This window comes from Macadamia integrifolia, chromosome 11 (genome assembly GCF_013358625.1).
Source record: "Macadamia integrifolia cultivar HAES 741 chromosome 11, SCU_Mint_v3, whole genome shotgun sequence".
In the NCBI taxonomy this organism is placed as follows: Eukaryota; Viridiplantae; Streptophyta; class Magnoliopsida; order Proteales; family Proteaceae; genus Macadamia; species Macadamia integrifolia.
The window spans coordinates 15,858,328-15,881,558 of NC_056567.1; the positions used below are offsets into that span (position 1 = coordinate 15,858,328).

A 23,231-nucleotide genomic window follows, 5' to 3' on the forward strand; every position below is an offset into this window, starting at 1 on the left:
ACGCTTTGACCCAATTAGGAGGGCATCGCCGCATCGGGCTTGGGCGCATTTTTGTTTGCTAAGCGGACGAGTCCCGTCACTCTCGTCCCAATTTGGTCGCCAGATAGGAGAGAGTAGGGTAAGGCGAAAAAATCACCCACTGCCATTCCATTTCGCGCTTCGTAGTAGCAAAGACGTAGTCTTGCAACTGAAAATCTAGGGTTCTTGTCGGATTTTTGTTTCTTGATAGGTTCCTACTCCGCCATGGAAGAAGAAGATGATGGTTCGCCTGGTGTTTACAGGCCTTCCATGGAAGTTGAGGAGAATTTAATCGAAGAAAAGTTGGAACAGGACCAACAGGTTGAGGAGCTTCCTGACACTCAACAGCAATGCGAAGCTGTTACCGAGATGGATGATTCGCAGCTCCTCGAGATTTCTCCGGTTGTTACTGACGTCGCCGCTGTGGTTGTTGAAGAAGGTACGCCCACGGCGGAAGTAGAAGTTGAAACGGAAGAAGCCGAGACTACAGAGGGCAGCAGAGGTGGCGGGAGACGTAAGCGAGGTAGGCAGCCGCGGGTTCAGACAAAAGCCCCTTCGAAGAAGAAAGAGGAAGAAGATGTTTGTTTCATTTGCTTCGACGGTGGGAACCTCGTGCTCTGTGATCGTCGGTGAGTATTCGTTCTCTCCCCACTCCGGCATGGTTTGTTTTGGTGGATTCGTATTTTTCTTTTGGTTTTGTTCCTTTTATTCTTCGTCCACTTGGTTTGTGCATGCTGGTAATAAAGTTAATTTTGGGGTTGTCAGGGGCTGCCCTAAGGCATACCATCCTGCTTGTGTCAATCGCGATGAGTCATTCTTCCGTTCCAAGGGTCGCTGGAATTGTGGTATGTAGTATTCTTCGTTTCTGTTAACTATGCATTTCTCTCATTTGATATCATTATGCTTTACTCGTTTCTTATTGACTGACACCATGGCTGTCTGGCCTTGGGGTGATTGATTGTTTGCGGTTTATGGTGTTCTTGTCGAATGTGGGTTGGGGAAGTATAATTAGCAGGGTAGGGTAACTTGGCATGTACGAGTGAAACTTTTTGGCATGTACGAGTGAAACTTTTTTTTTGTGGAGATCCCTCTTTCAATTGCTGTTGATGGCTATAAAATCATGTGACGGTGACATTTTCAATGGTTGATTCGTCCACCCTGGGAAAAAAAAAGGGAGATTGAATTTTACTAGCAGTAGTTGAAGGCATACTAAAGCCAAATAAGCATTCCCGCCGATCTCTCTCTCTCTCTCTCTCTCTCTCTCTCCCCTCCCAATTCAATTAATGGATCCACAATTTATTTAAACGTTTTTAAAATTTGTTGACTTTTTCTTTTGTCTTTTTTGGTATTAAGGTTGGGAGGTGCATACAAAAAGGGAATTCCTGGAGGAGGGGATAATGACACTAGCTGCAAGGAACTGGGAATTGCCTTTCTTGAGATTGTCTAGCATGCCATTTCAAGTTGGCAAGCTCGCTGAAGGAATTAAATTATAAATATGCTTCATTATGTTTATATGAGAGAGAGAGAGAGAGAGAGAGAGAGAGAGAGAGGAGTTTCTGTTGCGTTGAAAAGTGCTCAACTGGTAGAAGTTCCTAAAAGAAAAATTGTATTAGAAGCCTGTGTTATTGTTGGATGAGAGATAGATTCACAGAATCGGCAAAGTTGTGATTTGCCAAAGACATGGCTATGAGACTGAATCCTTCACCACTTTGAATTGTACATGGCTATGTGGCTCTTGTACACCGGCACGTAGACATAAGCATTACATTTGGATGAGTATAAGCCTTCCTGGCCCCCTTTCTCGGGTCTTCATTGCTGCATAGGAAGAATAATGGTAACTGTGTATGCCGTTTGAGTGGATACGGAACGTTTGTTATTGCCTACTTTTTTTTTTTTCCCTGTTGAAGAGCAAAGCTCAAAGGGTTGTTTTGATCTTTAGGCAACTGCTGCCCAAGTTGAGGAAAAAAAATTCCAGACACATGACTAAAGCTCAAGAGTTATAATTATAATTATGAGAAAAAGAATGCTAACTGCTTGCGTGTGTCTATGCCTAGACATAGGCAGTTGCGAAAAGGCTTCACTGCCACCCCGCCCCGTGTGTTGAAGATGCCTCCATGCAGTGTACCATTGGTGTGCACTGGCGCAGTGGCTGCACAAGTGGGCAGCTTTCTCTTGCCCTATAAATATAATCGTAAGTTTAAGGGATTTTCTAGAACAAGAATTAAACTAAGGAAAAATTCTTATTCGAGTTTTAGAAAAAGTATAGAGGAATTGCAAGGAACATTGGATGTTGTCCAACAAGCCAAATTCATTGGCAAAAATTCTTCAAAGATTAGTGTCATTATCTATTGGATCAACCGCTTTGATATATGGGTTTGGTGAATGTATGAGATACTTCATTGCAAATGCAAGCCACATAAGACTGAAAGCAGTATTTTTAGTGGGTAAGAGAAGTTTTTACCTTGCATGGAGAGGAATTGACAGAGGTGGAACTCATAAGTCCATTGGATTGATTAGAATCTGAAGTCTATACAGAATGTTAGCCTGGTAGCCCTGAACAGTTGAGAATACGGAAAGTCAATTATTACTGACCTTGTTACAATTTTGGTGTGATGTTTAAAGCTTGAGATTCCAATGTGATGATGTGGGTTCGAGTATGTGGGCAGCCCCTTCATGCATAAAATACCAAAGATTAGGAGTTGGGACCAACTCTAGTCTACTTCTCCCAGGACTGTACAAAAGAAGGACTTGCATCAGAGGCCACATCTTCTTTTAAATAATACGCGTTCATGTCTTTTTCACACAACATTAACTAAAGTTATTTTTAGCTCTCTCCTTGGACTCTTTTTCACTCATCTGTTATTTCTTAATCATGTATGTTCCAAAAATCTGAGTCTACCCTTTTGTTGCTATGCCTGTTATCTATGCTAAACTACATTTCTGCTTCAATCACTTCAAAAAATTTTTTTGGCCTATTATCTTCTACCACTAAGCATTGCTCCTTATTTTTGTCTCATTAAATTTTCCTTCCAATATTAATGATACATGATTTCCGGAAAAATTCCAGAGATGCCAGATCACAAGTTAATTTCCCCATTCCAATATCTGATTCATGGGTAATTGAACCAAGATGAAAAAAAATGAATGAATTCAGGTATCTCTGTGTACGATCATTTGTTTTAACAGCACAACGGTGTTTCCCCTGATTGCGTACTGAAATTTTAGTTTCCATGTTCTCTTGTAGTTTGGCTCAAACAAAACCTTTCTTCTGACAAGAAAAAAGTACAATTTCACTCTAGAACATCCATCCACAATTCCAAATTATATATATATATATATATATTAGTCTTGTCAAAGTAGTCATCATTGGCATGAGGTGTACAATAGGACCTTCTTCTGTTTATCCTTTAATAAAATCATAAAGTAACCATTATATGCTTGGGCTGAATGCTGATTCTGTTGTATCTACTTTGATTCGGAAGAACCAGTTTGCTTCACATTTTGCAGAGGTTATGGGTCCAACTTCTATCACTTGTGCATCAATAAGGTTATGCTGTGAAAAACTTTTAAAACATAACTGCATAACATGGATGGCACTTTCAGTTCACCAGCTGCTTACTGGGTTTTTTTTTTCCCCCTAACCATCAATGTTCCTTTTATTATTCATCTTTATTTGAAGGTGGCACAACTGTTATACCCTCCCCTGGTCTCAAAATTCCTATGGTGCAGGTGCTAGTCTTTTGTAAGTGTAAAGGGACTGGCATATAGTGATGAGTATTAAAGACTGAAGCACTTGGGTTTGTAGTAATATATCTAATTTTCTCATTTTATTTTACTTTAAAAATGTGATTTTTGATGCCTCAATGTTTTCTCATCATGTGATTGGTGGTCCTATCATCTTGCATTACAGTTTCACACCTTCACCTTTAATAACATATGTTCTTCTGGCCTATCAGTAAAAACCTTTTGGTCTTAGAGGGAGGAAATAGCTGACATCATTATTGAAATACAATTAAGGATAATTTCTGTTAACTTAGGTTCTGATTAAGAAGGACCTTCGTTGGTCTCTGATTTTTCTTTTCTGCTAATAATTTATGAAGTGTTTTGGTATGTTCTTTTAACCATTGATTATGTTGCAGGCAAATAGCCTTTGTGATATTCTTCCCTAAATATCTTAAAGGATTAACCATAATAGTGACAGAGGTAAATGAGTATTCTTGGAGACACAAGTGGTATTTTTGGATCCATATAGAAGTTCCTGAATTTATCAGAACTTTGGTGAGACTTATGGAAGTTGCCAAAATGAGTAGGGACTTTGCGTTTCTCCTCTCCTAAACTTCTTTTGTGGCCAGAAAATATCTAAATCCTACCCAAATTTATTCCATAGATTTGAACACTTGAGTTTTGAGATCCATTCATGGTCATCTTTTTGATGGAAATGGAGAACTTTCTCTCTTTTATCTTATTTTGTTGGAATGAATTCCTCAGATCTTCTTAATCCTCTGCATCTTTCATTTTAATTTTTTGAGGGGTGGGGGTGGGGGTGGCAGCGGGGAGGGTTGGGTTGGGTTATGTCTTTACCATCCTCTGTGGGGCTTGGTGGGGAAAGCTTTACCTTAGCCTAACAGTAAAGGAATTTCACCCTGTCAATAAACCAGTAAGGTTGTTAAATCCTCAATAATTCTCTTTTAATTCTGTTGTTTGGGTAAACAGGGAGGGTTAGATTGTCTTACCATTGCTCTCCCTGTTTAGCTAGGTAGGTAAAAGAGTCCTTCACCTTCCTCAGTTTCTTATAGGATGTAGGAAATCCTTACTCTCCAAACTAGAATAACGTGGTTAAATGGGTACCCCTTTGTCACCCCTAGGAGGTACAACATACACATTATGCACTCTCTCTATCTCTCTGTCTGGTGTGGATAGATTTCTTAGTGCATCAAGCCAAAGTTAACTTTTGTTCTTTTGCTAAATCCATGTAGTCATTCATACCAATTGGAGAAGGCCGCTGACCTTTACCATTTTTCTAAGCATTTAAATTTTTGCAAGGGTTTTGGCATGCTTGAGTTTTCCAATCTACTCTTGTTCCTATTTAAATAATAATGAATACTTTATTTTCTCTACTGTCTATTTTCATGACTTCATGCTTTTATCCATTAATAAGTGTGTTTGTCTGGATGTTTTTCTTGAGTTTTTGATTACTTTGAACTATGAAATTTTTTCTCCACCCCTTGCTTGCCCCCTTACTATGTTTTTGGCTCTTCATCTTTAAAGTTGGTTTATATGCTGCATCTTACAAGAGAATATTTTTTCTCATCCTGTTTGTTATTCATTTTCAGGATGGCATATATGTAGCATCTGTGAAAAGTCTGCTCAATTTATGTGCTTTACATGTACATATTCTTTGTGCAAAACATGCATTAAAGAGGCTGAGCTCGTATGTGTTAGAGGAAACAAAGGCTTATGTGGAACGTGCTTGAGAACGGTAATGCTGATTGAAAAAAATGAGCAGGTAAGCAAGGAAATGGTATGCTTTCAGAAACTATACAGTCTGATGAGATAGTTGCCTTTTCATTCATCAGAGATGTGACTTTCTGGAGGAAAATTGACATGTAACTTTGTTGAGGTGAAATATTTCATGTGATTTTTTTCTTAAAACTAGTGAAGTTAAGTTTGCTGGTCTTAAGGTTTCCTCCCCACTCATTTTTCCCCAAAATATTGAAGTCCCTACATTATGGAATCTGATCAATACCTCTTAGTACTTGTTGAGTGAATTACTTGTTGGCAACACATAGTTCTTATGGTGCCAAGGAAAGCCGTGGTGGTGGCTAGCTGCTTTGATGCCTAAAGGCATGGTTCTATTTTCAGTCGAAACTTGCAGTTTTGACCAAGACAACTTGGTTTCGTCATTGTCTGAGACAAAACCAAAGGTCGAAACTAGTTTGTACGAGGCTTCGCAAGTTTCGATACTTGGTTTCAACCAAGAGTTGGGAGTTTTGCAAGTTTCGATACTGCCAAACAGGACCTGAAACTTGCAGCTTTTGGCCAAATCACTTGATTTCTCTGTACTTTTTGGCATTTTTCGACTCATCCAACCCTTCTATTGCATGGATTTGCGTGATTGAAGCTTCAAGGTAATGGTTTTTTCCACAAATTAGTTGACCAACTTAGCCTTTAAAGGTATTAACCTGAAAAAAAACCCTAATCCATCGCCCGGGAAGGTGAAGGTGAGGAAGAAGACTAAAATTTCCCGTAAGGCTCACTATTGGAAATCCCTGACGAAGGTAGGGTAAGGTTGCAGGTGCTAGTGGGAGGTAGGTTTCAAAACCACCGAAATCTCGGTGAGTTGCATATGTGTGTGTGTGTGTGTGTATATTTTTGGCTCGGTTGCTTGTTTCGGTGGTCAAACGACCATATTATGACATGAAACTTGGTGGGCAGCTTGTTTTAAGGTTAATAAACATGATTAAAACTTAAATTTGTAATAATACTAAAACATAGTGGTGTTTAAGAGTTGCACCCTTGTTTGGCAGCAACCGTCGAAATGTTCTGTAGATTTTAGGAAATATTACTAGTATAAGACAGAATATGATAGTAAAACAAGTAAATAATGCATCCATACCATGATGAAAACATACCTCAACATTAATTAACTAATATTTATAGTACTAGAGTAATATAGTATGCAACTCCCTAACTCCCAATTCCCAACTAAAGTCCTCCACTCTTGTCTCCTCCAAGTCTAACTCCCAAGTCCCAAAGTCCCAATATGACAATATCCCAAGTCCCAAACATATTAGTTATATATTACTAATCATAATGAATGTCTACTGAAAAGAACTATGATGGCCTTGTTGGATTCCTCGCCCAGTATGATGGAGTCGACGTGCATTTTCCTCTGACTGCACCACAAATGCATGCCACATCATAGAAGTATCGAACGTAGTCCACCACAACTTCCAAAAAAACTAAGTCATCTACATACTGAAGGTGACCTATCCGAGGGTGTGTCACCACCATAGTATGAAGAAGAACTCACCATTGAGCTACTGTTACTTGATGCTTCTGGTAGCATGTACGGCTGGGCTTGGTAGGAGAATAAGCTGTCCATAAAGCCACTACCATGTGACTGGGAGCCATAGTCAATACTAGGAATGGATGAACCAGATCTATGCCCCATTCCAGAGAATTGACCATAAGGTCCATAATCAATCACCATCAATATTGTACTCCGACCAGGTGCTCTCTCAAGTCAATGATGGGGCACGCAATGCCCACTTCCTCTGCTGTGACTGTGAGGATGACTATCCCCTCTATTAAAATAATTATTTACTGGCTGGAAAAAAATTTCGATCGACAGAGTCGTAGATCGGCCAATGGTGACTAACATATATATAATTGAGTTTCATCAAAGCTGTAATAACCATAATTTTTTCAATTTTATGTTGATGAAAATGTATTTTCTAAACCAGAAAAATAAAATAATTATTTATGAACAAAAGAAAAAATCAACACTATGAGGTCATAGATCAACCTTTATTGTCTAACACTTAAAAAATCAAAAAAGGTTTTGGGGAAAGTGGTTTACCTTTTTAAGGCTTGGAAGTGTGTAGGTCTTCAACTTGGAGTGGTCTTTAATGGAGTAGAGGTGATGAAGTGGCAAAAACTGAGGCTTCCACTGATTTTGTGAAATTAAAACAAAGATGATTCAAAATGGGTCGAGACAGTTGAGTTGGAGTCGAAATTTCGACCCCAACTCACGAGATGGATGTTTAAATAGCATGTGATTGTAACATTTCGGTGAGATATTGAAATGTTACATGAAATTCGCCGAAATTTTGACTCAAACAATGTAGAAATTCCATTTCGTAGCTTGTTTTGTTTCAGTAAAAAAAAAAAAGCCGAATTACCAAGATTTCGAACCCTGGTTGTAGGTTAGGGTTGTCTTCTTCTTCCAATTCCTGTTGCTTTTGTTCTGTTCAATTTCTTATCTGCAACTGTCCTAATGTAGGAGTAGATTACAAGAACTAACCCCCACAATTTATAAACCCCAAACAAGATAAATAGGGCCATGAAGCAAGGGAATAAGACAATCAAATAAGCCCCCAAGGATACAATAGCAATGCAAAAGCAAAACCAACCCAAAACCCAACCTGATAGGAGAGAGAAAGGCCTGCAATATGGAGAGAGAGAGAGAGAGAGAGGTGCGGCCAGATCTGTAGGACTCCAATTGAGTTGCACTCTTAGGCGTAGGTAGCCCCTAGGGAGTGTACCAAATCCTAAAAAATTGAGAGATTTTGGACGGATGGTTGATGAGATATTTACCTTCTTGATTTTCAGACATAGGAGAGAGAATCTGAAGATTTCTTCAAGAACAACAACTGGGTGATCTGAACAGCTTCAAGAAGAGGATTGAGTAATCCTATCGTCCTTCTAAACAACCCTTGACAATAGCTCCTTGATTAGATTCATTATAGAGAAGAGAGAGATCGCATAAAGAAAGGGAGGGAGAAGAAGAATCACACAGCCCTCAGGCTCTCAAACATTCAAACTCAATTCATTTTTTTTCAAATCTGTGAAATTAGATTACATTTGCTCCTCTATATAAAGAGGCAAATTAGCAGTCATAACCTAACTAGTGGGACTAGACAATACCTAATAGGAGTTGGACTCCATAGGACTAGGACTAGGACTAGAACTCCAATATGGAGTAGGACTATAACTTCAACATGGAGTAGGACTAATTAACTAGTCATTCACTAATAGGGAAACCTAAACTGACTAAAACTGAAATAACAAAGGAAATAGACTCAAAAAAGGACTATCTAAGCTAATGAATTAAGTCCCGTTTTCTTACTTTCTACCCATAATTTAGGCTCATTAAAGTGGCCCATTACAAATAAAACCCATGGGAACCAAGGCCCAACACATACATAACCCAACCCAAGGCTTAGTTGCAATAAAACAAGCCCATTAAGTGACTTGTCTACATAATGTCCGTACTAGTAATGGAGGAAACATCAACGACCATAACCATAGACGAGGCCTTTGTGCATTTAGTACGCCCAAGGCAGGGAAACAATACAGATTCGACCTTGTCCAACCACGCTTGTGCTCTCTCTAGGTCGAGGAGCGGGTTGGCAAGGGCCGTCGATGCTGGTGCATGAGACTGCGGCGATACAACTTGAGGAGTGACGTGCTGATTGGGGTTACTCGAAGCCTGTTGTTGCTCTTAACATTGCTTGGAACCTTGCGTTTACTGTTGTGGCTATTGTGATGCTTGGTTGTACAACAAAAGAGCACCCTACTACTCCAATTAGGGTCTAGATCTGTGGGTACACGTAATAGTGTGTGGTTCATGCGGTTTGGTATGGTTGGAGTACAGGAGGAGGAACATGCAAAGGCTTCGTTCTTCTCCGATGTCTGCAAATTGCCATAGTAGCAGAGAGAGAGAGAGTGGAGGGTTGTTCAACAATGAAAGGGAAGGCATTTTCCCTTGTTTTAGTGAAAGGGTAAAAAAGGTTAATTCACAAACATTAAAGGGTAGTTTGGGCATTTAGAAGTTTCCCAACGCATGACGTCATCACTAAATGGTGACTGACTAACGGGCATGGTCTAGTTGTAAGAAATCTTAAAATGCAGGGGGTGGTTCAAGAAATAGTTTCAAACTTTATGGGTGTCAAGCAATCAGAACATAGTACAGGGGGTGTCCAAGTAATTTACCCAAATGTTTAAATATCTAAGATACTTCCATTCATTATTATGGGGGCATGCATGGGAAAAAGAGAGTTGGTTGTCCCAATTTTTAAGTCACGCCATGGTTTAGCCCTTTTTCCCTTTCTTTTTGCCTGTTTTATATGACTGATCAGTTTTTGCAGTTAATGAATGCACCCTATGCTATTCATGTCTTAATAATGTGGATACATGAAGCGTCTTGGAGAAGTTTATCCGGTGTTGTAACACTCCTTATTTATGCTTTTGTTTATACTTGGAGCTTGGGCTATGAATTAGCTGTGCTACCTTTGAGCTTGATTTCTCATTGTTCATGAGCTGAGCCTGAGCTTTGATGAAATGCTGACTAAACCTGCTTTAAACCAATACCATATTTCAATGTGCCTAGTTAGAGATAGGACAGAAGGGAAGCCTGAGCGTGGTTTAAGTTAACAAGACAAAACCAAGCCAGATAAATTGCAAACTCATTGACCTCAAATTAGGGGTATACTGAGATAATTTCTATTTCCTTCATTTATTGTTTTATGTCCCCCCCACCCCTCTTAAAAACGTGAAGTTACCATCAGGGACATTGAGTTTATAAAGCAGTGGTAATGTGGTATAATTTAAGACTTCTATAAAGCACGTTGTTGATGCTTATTCATTTGCTTGTTCTGTTATGTATTTATTATTTTTTTATGTTTTTATGCAGGGTCAAGTAGATTTTGATGACAAAAGTAGTTGGGAGTATCTCTTTAAGGATTATTGGGTAGATTTGAAAGGAAAGCTGTCGTTAACTTTAGATGAAGTCACACAAGCTAGAAATCCATGGAAAGGATCTGATGCAATGGCTCAAAAGGAAGAATCTTCTGATGATGTTTATGATGCTAACGATGATAAAGGGTCTAGCTCAGACAGCTCTGCTGGAAACGTTGAGGTGGTCAGTTCTAAAAAAAAAAAGGCAAAAAAGCGACCGAAGTCCACCAAGGATGTGGATTCTTCAATAGCAGCTGGAAATAGTATTGAAAGAGTGTCTATACCTGATGGCACTGAGTGGGCTTCCAAGGAGCTCTTGGAATTTGTTGCACATATGAAAGATGGTGATACATCTGTTTTGTCTCAGTTTGATGTTCAGGCTCTCTTGCTAGAATATATTAAGAGAAACAATCTTCGCGATCCTCGTCGGAAAAGTCAAATAATTTGTGATTCAAGGTTAGAAAATTTATTCGGTAAAGCACGTGTAGGGCATTTCGAAATGTTGAAGCTTCTGGAGGTGCACTTTCTTACAAAAGAAGACTCTCATCCTGATAATATTCAAGAGGGTATTGTTGATACTGAGGGGAATCAGCTGGAGGCTGATGATAATAATGATGCACTAATGAAGGCTGGTAAAGATAAGAAACGTAAGACACGTAAAAAGGGGGATGAGAAAGAATCACAGATAAATCTTTATGATTATGCAGCAGTTGATGTACACAACATCAACTTAATTTACATGCGACGTAACTTGATGGAGGAGTTACTTCAAGATGCTGAAACCTTTCATGAGAAGGTTGTTGGTTCATTTGTTAGAATTAGAATATCTGGCAGCAGTCAAAAGCAAGATATGTATAGGCTTGTTCAAGTTATAGGTAAATCTTGATAATTCCCAGTACAAGTCCATCTTTTCCTGTGCATTTGGGAAGCAGATTGTATAGAATTGGAAATTAATTAATGATGTGAACACAGGTACCAGCAGGGTGGATGAACCTTACAAGACTGGCAAAAGGACTACGAATATCATGCTGGAAATATTAAATTTAAACAAGACAGAGAAAATTTCTATTGATACAATTTCCAATCAGGAGTTCTCTGAGGTGAATAAACATATAGATATATATTTTTTCGTTCCCTGGCTGTTTGCAATTATTTGAAAAGCAATTTCTGGGATGTTTTTTGATTAGTTTGTTAGTTTATTTACTTTGTACACTTTAAATTTCTAATGTCTCTCATATGTCTCACTGTTATGTATGTGCATTTGTTATTTGTTATTTACATTTGCTTATTTGTGAAGGGATTTATTTTTATTTTCAACTGCATTTTTGTCCTCTGGGCAATTTTTTTAGACCAACTGTATAGTGGGGTGGGGCAGTTCATAATGTTTCCAGTGCCACCTGTGAGTGTTGTGGTGCTGAAGTTTGGTGTTCTTCAGGGAATCCATGCCTTTCTGGGATCAGAGTGGCTACTAGATTGGCTAGTAATATCAGTATTGGTGTTTATTTGGGTTCTCCTAAGAATTTTGTTTCAGAATAAAAAGTTCGAATCAAAATAACATGTTAAATAATATTACAACGTCAACAACTACGTGAAGAAAGTCCAAGCCAACAAACCAAAAGATCACCGCTTAATAGGTAGGGGCCCTCTAAAAATTGCAATATACCTCTGAAGGGAAAAGCTAACTCATCATCTATAGAATTAGCAGGTCTTACTTTCATTAGCTGAATTTATGTCTCCAAGGGTAGGGACAGTACCTGATAAGTAGAGGTTTCAATTGGGCATTGATTGAAGGGGACTCTGTTAATGTCATTAGGTGGACTTCAGATTCGTCTAAGGAACCTTGTTGCCATGCTTACACAATCGAACTTGTTACCTTGCCTCTTGATTGAGTTGTTCGTTTCAGTGGTTTCCAAGGTATGCAACTGAGGGCAGATTACTTGGAAAAACAAGTTGTCTGTAGACTGAATAAATTTGGGTTGGGGAGGATGGGTGCCTTTCTGAGGAGTCTTATATCTCTGTGATTTGATTTGCTTATATGTAATATGATGTGGGGTGTAATTTGATATTCTGATTTACTGACTGAATTTAAGAGATAACAGTGGAAGACATCAGAGCATGGGGAAGGAGCACCACAAGGATATTAAGAGATGTTGGGAGAAGAAAACAGAATTGATGCTGGTATTAGGAGAGAACAACAGAAATTCAAACCTGTTGATTAGTTCTCTCTTTTCTGCAACGAAACAATTCCTGCACAGCTTCACAGCTGGCAGCAGCTTCACAACTGAAAAACAACTTCATTCTATTCAAAACCCAAAAATTCATGTCAGGAATTGAGGATATGCCCGTATACTTGGGTAGTAGCCTCAAAACAAGTAAAATAATTTCTCATTTTTCTTGGGTTTTGGTTTTTCATCTTGTGGTCCTTTGGATCATAGTTGTAATGGTGCTGCCTAGGTGACAGGGCACCCAGACATGTCCAATGCTACTGAGTTTTTTATTTGTCTAGGTTCTAGGCCTGTTTACTCTAAAAATGGGCAAAAACAGGGAGGAAAAAGGAGGGAATAGATGGGGGAAAGAAGGGGTAAAGAAGGGGAAAAAAGAAGAGAAAAGAGTAAGAAAACACATTGTTTAGAACAAGAATCAGCAGACAGAATGGGGCACATATCCCTTAAATAAGAGGCTTGCCAAGGTGACTGGCTACTTCCTTGGCTTAGCCTAGGCACTTGGCAGCTGACTTGGCTCACTTTGGGCCACGACATCTGTGTTTTGGATTCATATGTAGGCTTGCAGCTACTTCAATCTTCATTTTGTCAAATATTCATGTCGGAGGTCTGCTTGTCCAACACTCCTTTTGCCTTGTATTTTGATGTGTAAATTTTGTGTTTCCAGGACGAATGCAAGCGTTTAAGGCAGAGCATAAAATGTGGATTTATTAAACGAATGATGGTGGTAATGCTATGCATTTAATTTCACTTCCATATTTCTACTCAAATATGCATATCATTATGTTATCCTGAGAAAATTTTGTGCTTGCTTGTAGGGTGAGGTTCAGGACAAGGCCATGGCCCTCCAAGCAGTGAGAGTTAATGATGTGAGTGTGTTAGTTTATCTACTTTGTTCTGTGGTATTTTCATGTCATTTTATATTATTTTTGAAGGAGTCCTATTTATGTATCATACCATAGTTAGATCTTTGTGTTTTGCATTAACCTTGTAATTTTATATTTTAGAATTTGTTGTAGTTTAAAATTTGAGGCTCACATACATGAATTTTTTGTAACACTCTTCTATTCTGATGTAGTGGCTGGAAACTGAGAAAATGCGGCTTAGTCATCTTCGTGATCGAGCCAGTGAAAAGGGGCGTAGAAAGGAATATCCTTTGTTGAACTGAATGCACATTTTTGACCTCTGACATTGCACTTTTTCCTTCGGTTTTCCTTTTTGATGTCTGGTATTCTTATTGAGTTCTTTCTATATAATGTTAACCCATAAGATGAGGGAGAATGTTTCTGGCAACTCTAATGTTCATTGAAGTCAAAGCATGTTCTGGATGATTGCTAAATCTTTGATGCCTCCGAGCACCTATTCTGGGTCTCTGTTGTTTCCCCTAAAAAACAGTGATGGGGTTTCAATTTTGTTCTTGGTGGATGTTTCAGTCTCTTGTGTAAGGTTTGAGATTTCTGATTTATCCCCTAGTCCGACCTTTTCCCAAAACTGAAATATTTCAGTGGAATTTTGTTACTTTTTGCTCATAAATTTCAATAGTCATTTCATTTTGATTTCGCAATTACATTTTGCTTAGAAATTTTGATAGTCATTTTGTTTTGAATTCTTGCGAACCCGGAATATTTCAGTAATTTTGCCGAAGTTTCGAACCATGCTCTTGGGTAGTTGTGAAATATCACATGATTCAAATTTGTTGAAACGACACAAAAATCAAAGAACTCAAGTAAAAATTGGAAAATTTTGTCAGCAGTAGTGATGCAGATAAAAAATGGGCTTATTTTGGAGAAAATAAGCCATGTGTTGGGTTCTATACATTTTGGGAATTTGGTTTATAGACTTTTTATTGTAATTGACTACTGCTTTTTTGAGTGAACTGTAAAATGCATTAAAAGAAGGGGGAGGGGAAATATAGCCTCAAAAGGGGATTTACAAAACCAAAAGGGATACAAAAGCCCAAAAGGGCATCAAACGGGGCTCACATGGCCTCAACGAAGTTCAACAGGCCAGCCCAGATGCGCAACCTGAGGAGGGAAAATCGGTATGAATTGGGAGAACCACAATCCCTAACCCTAACATCTCAACACAACATTTCCCATCCACCAACACGAAGGAGCACCGCTGGTGTAGAGGCAGCCACGATGGAGGAGCACTGGCCTTACGAAGGGCCTCGGCCAAGCAGTCAGTTGGCCTAGCAGAAGGAGTCTCTAAGGCGAAAAGGCATTGGCCTTTCTGAGGGCGACGGCAGAGTGGCTGCCGATCGAGAACGACACAGTGGGCTGTGCCGAAGAGGCAAACCAACAGACCGAAAGGTAGGTTCCCAGTAGCCGATAGACCCCTAGGCAGGCAGACAACAAGGTGGAAGAAAAGTTGCGAGCAGGCGGAAAAACCAAGGGACCCTGGCATCTAGAAGGGGAGATGACCAACGGGACAACAAGCTTGGTGGGAGTGGCATCCAAAAGGGCTGCAGGCATGGCGAACAACTAACCGAGATGCAGAATTAGAGGGGTGGTCGAGCCAACGGACAGACCAAACAAGCCAGAAAACCAGCCGAAAGGTTGGACAACGGGCTTGGTGGGAGAGGCGTCCAAAGAGCAGCAAGCTTGGTGGGACGGCGACCGAGAAGTAGCTAGCCCAGAAGGCAACTGGCGGGGAAGACGAGCCTAGTGGTTGCAACAGCCTCGACAATGATCGAGATAACCGACCTCGAACCCTGCTTCGGTGAGCGACGCTAGCAAGAGCGGGAGAAGGGAAAGGGAGTGGAGGAGGAAAAGAGAGGGTGAGAGAAGAGTAAGAGGAATAAGGGAGGGGGGAAGGGGAAGAAGAGTGGTGGAGGAGGAAGGGAGGGAGAAGAGGAGAAGAGAGAGGGGGAGAAGGCGAAGGGAGAGGGAGGGAGGGAGGGAGGGAGGAGGAGGAGGAGGAGGAGGAGGAAGAAGGGAGCAGAAGGAAGAGGGCATGAGAAGAAGAGGAAGTAGGGAGAGGGGAGAGGAGATGCAGAGAAGAGCAGAGGAGGGAGGGAGGGATTTGGAAGAGAAAAGAGAGAGGGGGAGAAGGCGAAGGGAGAGATAGAGAGGAGGAGAGGGAGCAGCACATCCTAACGACGAGGCAGCTCCAGACAGCGGCCTACTATGAGTGTTCTCCCGCTAGGGTTTCTGGAGTGAGAGTGACGTAGATCAGCAGTGCAATTGACCACTTTAATGGGCCTATAATATGGGTAGAAGCTAGGACTACGAGATTAGTTAAGTAGGAAGTATAATATTTTTTTTTTTTTGTTAGGAATTAACCAAGTCCAGTCCTAGAATCATTAGGAATTTGGGTCAAGTTTGATTTGAATTTGTTTCCAGTTTCAAGTTACAGGTAGGATTCTTTTCCTCTTTGTATACAAGTGTGTAATTTAGGATTAAGCAGATTGGAGTGCATGATGAACTTTGAGTTGAGTTGCCATTAAGCACGTTAGCTAGTGAGCTCTTGGCTTGGCCAATCGACTTCCTCTAATTCTCCTTTTAATTCATCTCTCTCTCAATTCTTTACACCAGGTCTGTTGTCTTTATTAACTTTCTGTTATTCTGGTCTTTCATCTTCCTAAACTTCTTCCTTGCTGTTGGTGGTAGTTCAGGTTTGTGGAAAATTTGTTGGAACTCAGTTGAATCCTCACAGATCAGGCTGAGACTTGGGAGTGTGCTTCTTCTCCTTTGGGCCATTCAAACTTTGGGTGCTGATTTCCAAATTCCCTTAATGTTGTGATAAACATGTACCAAGATTGGATATGAGTCTACTCCCAGGAATTAATTTCATAAGTTTTTATTTAAATTTACTATTGAAATGAAGGGTTGTTGCATGGATTTCATAGGGTTGAGGGTTATTGACTTGCTCCTAAAGTTTCAGGTCCATCGGACTCTTGTACAGTGAGTTCCGTTGTTCAAAAGTATGTTGGGTTTATACTGATTTGGGTTTCTTGTTGTGAGGTTGAAGAAGATCCTTGGTGACATAAATGTCAAAATTGCCCCATTCTTTTCCCAAAATAACCTTACTACTTATCTTACTTTTGTTCTATCCTTAATTTTTCTTAATGGCTAATTTACCAGTATTCTGTAAATACTAATTAATCCCTTTTGTATCCTGCACATATTATTTACCAAATAGCCCCTTTAGGATTCTTGTTATTTACAAGATTATGGGGTGGGCCCAGAAGCAATCCAAACTGGGGTTTGGAACCCCGGATCGCATCATCTACTTAACTTGTAAACCCTGCTGCTATTCTTTTTCTGTCAATTTGTTTGATCTGAACTGGTTGCAAGTCCTACATTATTCTACTTGAATTGTGTTCAGATTGCTTTCAGTAATTTCTGGTTTTATTCTCTCTGGGAATTCTGTTCTTGCTTTTTGAATCTCCTGGTCGATTATGGATTGCTTCAATTTTGAACTTGCTATTACCAGTACTTCAGGTAGTTGGATTCTTCAGAAAGGCATTATTCTGTTAAGAGAATCAGTTCAGATTCTGCAGGTCAGTTCTACCAGCAGAACAGACACATCATCAGGCATATAAAGCATTGCAGCAGAGGGCTCATATCTCATCGGTTGTACTTGTGTCTGTTCGCTATACATTTAAGGCGTCAAGTTTCTGTATCGGTCAGCATATTGGGAGTGTTGTTTCAAAAGATGTATCTAAGAGACTCTAAATCTCTAATATACAAAAAGATACACATGTAAACGCTTAAGAAATACACGGATATGCTTAGGATACATACAAAATAGCGTTTTGATGTATAATGCACCATAATAAACTAGTAATTTGGTCCAACCATGAGATATTAAATTGTCAAACCCAATCTCCCCAGGGGCAGATCAGTTAGGGGCTAAATTTTGTATACAATTATGCCTCCATGATGCCTGATTGCTTGTCAAGTTTGATCTCCATCAGAGTTTGGCCATGTTGTGGGATGATGCCAATACATGGTGGTAAATGATTGTGTTTTGCTGTGAAATTCTACATGTAACCGATCTAGTGTCGAGACCATTCTCTTCCTATCCAATGGTTGGATTTGCCAAATCATACTTCCATGTGGCACATAAAAGAGGAAAGGGGGCAGTAACAGTCCTCGAGGGTTTTTCAATGACTGCTGCTGCTGCTGTTGTCTCCGTCGCTGTTGCTGCTGCCGGCAAGTGAGTCATCCTTGATACAGTATTCAACCAGTGGAAAAAAGAGGAAGAAAGCCTCTGTGGTTTCAAGAATTTTAGAATTCCTAGTCTCTCTAGGAATCCTATTCCTAGTCTGTTTTGTTCTTCTGTTTTAGGTTTCTTTTTCTATTTTGATTATGTTTGTGTCTTAGTTCCGGCTGGATTAGGAATCTACAAAGTCCGGCCCTGTTATGAGTTGATTATCTTTCATTATGTCTTATGTCAAGTCCGAGTTGGTGTAGGACACCAAATACAGCTGAAGGTTCTTGAGTCAGTTTAGGAGTTGTTTTCAGTCTATTGGTCAAATAATTAGCCAGTTGGATTAGGATATTTCTAGTCATGTTAGAGTTATAGTTGGAGAGTTTATATATATATATATATATATATAACCAGCCATTGAGGCACACAAATTTGGTAATAAGAAGAAGCTTTCCAGCTCAACAGTCTGGATTTCAGACCTTTTGCTTGCATGGATTCTCCAGTGTCTCGGTGGATTCTGAGTGTTCAGTTACTCTGGACTCAGGAAGGGGTTCTGGTGGATTCCAGTTCCAAAAAGGTGGATTCCTGGTTATATTTATTCCTTTCTTCCTGCCATCAATCATCTGAGTTCGTGTAAGTTTGGTGATACCTATTGCAACCTTATAAGCTTCATGGAACTACAAGACGGTATGCTAGTTCTGGGTCACTTGGCTAGAATTAAGAAAAGAAAATAAGACCCCCCCAAAAAAATGTTCATTGTCCCATATGGTGTTGTTTAGATGGTTGCTTGCTAGTTTAATTGTATTATATGTTTCCCGATTGTAATTTGACTGCAGAAACTGTTAACATTAATGTTGAAGGATCCTTGACCATGTTTCACGCTTAGAGAATGTGTAGAAAAGTTGCAGCTCCTAAACACACCAGAGGAGCGCTCCCGTAGGCTACAGGAAGTCCCTGAAGTACATGCTGACCCTAACATGGATCCAAGTCATGAATCGGATGAAGATGAAGGAGAACATGATGATAACCGAAGAGGTCACCTTCTTATCTGTGTGGATTATTGTCTTCATTGTTTCCTACCAATGCCTTAGATTTTGAAATATTTTTTTTCCTTAGAAGTTTCTGTTGTGATATTGTTTTCGATTCATGCAGACAATTATGTGAGATCAAGAGATGCTGGATTTGGTCGGAAGGGGAGGGAGCCAATCTCTCCAGGTAAAGGAGGTTCAACTTATAATGATCATTCATGGAGTGGAGGAAGGAAAGATTCTTTCACCAACTGGGAGTCAAGTAAAGTTGTTTCTGGAAAAGGCTCCTTGGATAGAGAAGGTGGTTCTAGCGTGCCTGTTGAGAGAACAACTGAAGCTGCTTGGGCTTTAGGAAGAGACATACACCAACCAAACACTCCTGAGAAACCAAAAACCCTGGCGGCTACAATTGGTTCAGACACTGGTGCTTGGACTAACCCAACTACTTTGAGATCTGGTTCATCATCTGGGATTGCAAAAGAGAGCCCATCTTCACCTTCAGTGCAATTATCTACTATCAATGAGACGGAAAAGATTTGGCACTACCTGGACCCATCTGCAAAAATCCAAGGACCATTTTCTATGGTTCAACTGCGTAAATGGAGCACAACAGGGTACTTTCCTGCTGATCTGAGAATATGGAGAGCAACAGAGAGGCGGGAGGACTCGATCCTTTTGACTGATGCGTTGAATGGGAAGTTCCATAAGGAGCTGCCACGGTGGGACAACAGCTTTTCACAGTCTGAAAAGGTGACAGTTGCATCTGATGGTAGAGAAAATAATTGGGATGGTGAATGGAGAGGGAACAGAAGTTCATCACAGACAGAAAAAGTGCCAAACCCAAGTTGGAAGGATTCAGGTAGCCGTGTTAATGGTAATACTGAATATGCAAAAAATGATGGATGGACCTCTCGGTCAACTGGTTGGACTGCACAAGCAACAGAAGCTGTCAATCCCAAAGTACAGGGTGGAAATTCTTTGCGAGGCTGGGACTCTTCAAAGGCAAACAGTGGTTGGTCTGGTCAGCCGCAGGTGCACAGTCCACATCCATCATCCAGAATGCCTTTGCAGCAAGGAAGAGATGGTCAAGGTGGAGATGGAAGTGGTTCTGGACTGAATCATGGAACTTGGATTGCGAATAGATCCAGTGAGTTTCAGTCTAGCAGTGGGTATGGTCATGAGAAGCGATCTGGTAATTGGTCAACTCCATCCTCAGTTGAGGCTCCTAAAATTTCTAGAGAAGGGTGGGCTTCTGAACATAGCATTAGAAATGATTCGTCCAACTTCCCAATTCTCACTCCAAAGCCAAATAGCTCAGGCTGGAATGGGGGCCAGGTTTCTGAAAATAAATTGCCATCCACTCCTTTGGCCCCTAGTCATCCGCCAAATGCTGGCTGGGGACCAGTTCAAAGCCCAGGAGTAAATTTGGTGCAACATTCTCCTGGTGCTGTTTCTGAACCTGTCAAGAGTGCATCTGGTTGGGGTGAGCAACATCATATTTCTGTAAAGCCGTCTCTTGGGGGATGGGGCTCCCACGCTGATTCTGCTACTGTGCCCAAACCATCTGAGACACCTGATCAAGGTGGCAAAATTGATTTCTCAAATCCACCTACTCCAACCCCGAAGCCAAGCAGTGGTATCTGGACAAGGGGTCAGAATACTGGAAACAAATGGGATGCAGTGCCGACAGTTCCTGCCAATCAAACAATCACTAGCTTGGCTGGTGCTCCTAACCAAGTAGGTGATGGGGTACGAGAGTCATCTTCCTCAGTAAATGAACCTAGCAAAGTTGCTGTTGAATGGAGTGGACAGTCTCCCACCCCAGCAAAACCTTCTGTTGGAAATGGGGAGTCAGACTCTCGATGCTCTACTTTGAAGCAAAATGAAACAACCAAATCTTATGAGGCCACTGCATTTCCTGAACATGGCCAAGTCATGCATAGTTCCAGCTCACCACCTGCTTCTATAGAGTCAAGAGGGGAAAGGGACATTTGCGACGTGTCTAATACTAGTCTAGAGACAAGTGTTTCTAGATCCAATGAATTTGGTTCTGGTCTCCCCACCAAAAATGAATTTGTAACATCTCCCAGTGGCTTGGTTCCTATCTCAGTGACAAGTGGGAAGTCCTTGATCCAGGGTCCTGAAAATGTCCTTTCGAGCTCACTGCATGGCTCAGGTTCATCACTTGATCTTGGAAAGGGTCATTTAAGTTGCCCTCATGATCAGCAAATTCCTTCTCTATCTATTGTGACAGATGATTTAGAGAGAGTTGCTCAGACTGATGTGCTTGATAATCAAAATAAGCCAGGATCTAGTGCTCTTGAAGGTGCTGAAATTGATGCTGCTATGGTACCTAGTGATTTTTCAGCTCATGTTGGAATGGAGAAAGGTGTGATCTCAGATAGCCAGCCGGTCCCTTCTGCACCTTCTGTTGGAATGGAGACGAATACAGTTGCCTACTCAGTACCAAACATTGGTCCAACATCCAAAGCTGCTGAGTCAGGTATTCTAAACTTGGCTTCAGTTGTCAATAGTTTTAAGCCTCTGGATGAAGCTGGTCCAAAGCAGAAGCAAGAGATTGTTGGCTCCAGTCCTGGACTAGGAATGGGGTCTCATGGATGGGGAGCTCCTTCAGCCCTGATGCAAGAGCCACATACTTCAAGTCCTATACCTGTGCTTGCAGCTCAAAATCCAGAACCAACTTATGGGCAGTGGGTTGGTGGTCAATTTTCTGGCAATGCTGCTGCTGCATCTCATGGCACCGCTAATCAAGCTGGAAACCTTCCTAACCCAGGCTCGGCAGTTCCTGAGTTGGTTCCCTCTGGTAACTGGGTGCAACCATCAGGTACACAGGGAAGTAGTTGGTCCACCCCATCATCCGCTCCACCTAGGAACCCTGTGGGCTGGGATGGAGCTCCAGGTGTTTTTCATGGCAGCCCTCAAATCAGTTCCTTTGCTCCAGTTGATACTCATAAGCCTCCCATGTTGGGTACCCAGCCCTCATTGCCAACCAACCATGCTTGGGGCATGGGAGCTATTGAGAATCCAGTCAACCCTAGGAGAACAGCTCAAGAAAATTCAAATCCTAGTTGGAGCCAACCACAAGGAAATGCAAACATGGGCTGGGGAGGGTCAGCACAAGGAAGTACAAACACAGTCTGGGGTGCTGCACAGGGTACAACTGTGGAGGGAAATATGAACATGGGTTGGAGCACAACAGGGGCACCAGCTGGAAATCCGGGCATGTGGGCAAGCCCGCAGAAACACAACGGAGAGAGGTTTTCTGGCCAGGGGGACAGGGTGTTTCACAGTGGCGATTCTGGTCGTGGTGCTGGCAGTGGTAGGCCATGGAACAGGCAACCGTCATTTGGTGGTGGGTCTTCTAGGCTGGCTTCGAAGGGGCAAAGAGTGTGCAAATTTCATGAAAGTGGGCATTGCAAGAAAGGAGCAGAATGTGATTACCTGCATACATGATCCGAGGGATATAACATGGTTACTGTTTTGTACAGTCAATTCAATCTTAGTTTTTTGCTGTCTTATGTGTTAGTGTTTCAGGGCAGTGCTCCCTCCCCTCCCCTCCTCCCTTCTCCCTTTCTACTTCTAATGCTTTTGGCATATTCTGTTAAACCTGTGCAGTTGGCAAGTCTCAACCTATTCCACCTTCATCCTACACTTGACTAATGTCTGCAATTTGCAGATTACTAGATATCCTTGCTTTCCTAGGATGGAGTAGGTTCAGAATAACCACAGGATGTGGGCGACTTACCTGACCAATTTTACCAATGGGAGAAAGCGTCAGAAAGTATTTTTAGGTTTCATTTGTTCTAGTGTAAAATATCTTTGAAAGTCAGATGCTATTATGAGTTTCATCTCATTTTTCCCCCACTGGTCTTTTTTCTTTCTTTTTGTTGGACACGGTATTGGTAAGTAAGCATATTTGGGCATTGATTGAATGAGGGAAAGAATCCAGCCGTTGGGGTGTAGTTTGGGAAAATATTTTGATATTTAAACTTAAAATTGTTTTTCAACCCTCTATTTCATTGTAGTTAGATAATTTTTTCCCCTTTTTATTTCATATGCAACTTCATGTTCGTTTTCCAAACGAATTCTGTAAAAAAACAAGGGAAATTTATCGCGTCACCCCCTAGAGAATGTCACAATGATAAGACCATCCTCTCTGATTCACCAAATTATTCTCAGATCCTTTACCGCCAGTCATTGTTAAGGAATATATTATAATTGTTGATGTCAGCAATTATATTTTATTTTAAATACCAAAATGCCGTTATGAAATGAGAACTCCTTACTGTCTACAACTTCATTCACCCATCTGTGACACTTGATT

At 40.8% G+C, this 23,231-nt stretch overlaps 2 protein-coding genes across 4 annotated transcripts in view; both read left to right on the forward strand.

The window, feature by feature from the left end:
* On the forward strand, positions 1–22,767 carry LOC122093594 (zinc finger CCCH domain-containing protein 19-like). 3 transcript variants are annotated; one of them, XM_042663946.1, is made up of 11 exons: positions 1–118; positions 230–647; positions 784–863; positions 5,352–5,539; positions 10,436–11,354; positions 11,452–11,579; positions 13,369–13,428; positions 13,520–13,570; positions 13,780–13,850; positions 18,739–18,893; positions 19,011–22,767. In XM_042663946.1, the coding sequence occupies exons 2-11, from the start codon at positions 244–246 to the stop codon at positions 22,358–22,360; spliced, it is 5,406 nt and encodes a 1,801-aa protein (XP_042519880.1). In that variant the 5' UTR covers positions 1–118; positions 230–243; the 3' UTR covers positions 22,361–22,767. The 3 variants fall into 3 exon arrangements, with proteins under 3 accessions (XP_042519880.1, XP_042519879.1, XP_042519881.1); XM_042663945.1 differs by having other exon boundaries at positions 22–647; XM_042663947.1 differs by having other exon boundaries at positions 23–647; positions 5,352–5,524.
* The window catches only part of LOC122093595, a 24,026-nt gene continuing 8,993 nt past the window's right edge, over positions 8,199–23,231 (forward strand). Inside the window, exon 1 of the mRNA XM_042663948.1 lies at positions 8,199–8,216. The gene's annotated coding sequence lies outside the window, so the exon portion shown is untranslated. The remainder of the gene's footprint in view (positions 8,217–23,231) is intronic.

Coding starts and splice junctions, on each gene's coding strand:
- LOC122093594 (XM_042663946.1), top strand. CDS start 244: ATGGAAGAAGAAGATGATGGTTCGCCTGGTGTTTACAGGCCTTCCATG. Junction 648..783: donor CTCGTGCTCTGTGATCGTCG/GTGAGTATTCGT, acceptor TGGGGTTGTCAG/GGGCTGCCCTAAGGCATACC. Junction 13,851..18,738: donor GAAAAGGGGCGTAGAAAGGA/ATATCCTTTGTT, acceptor ACCATGTTTCAC/GCTTAGAGAATGTGTAGAAA.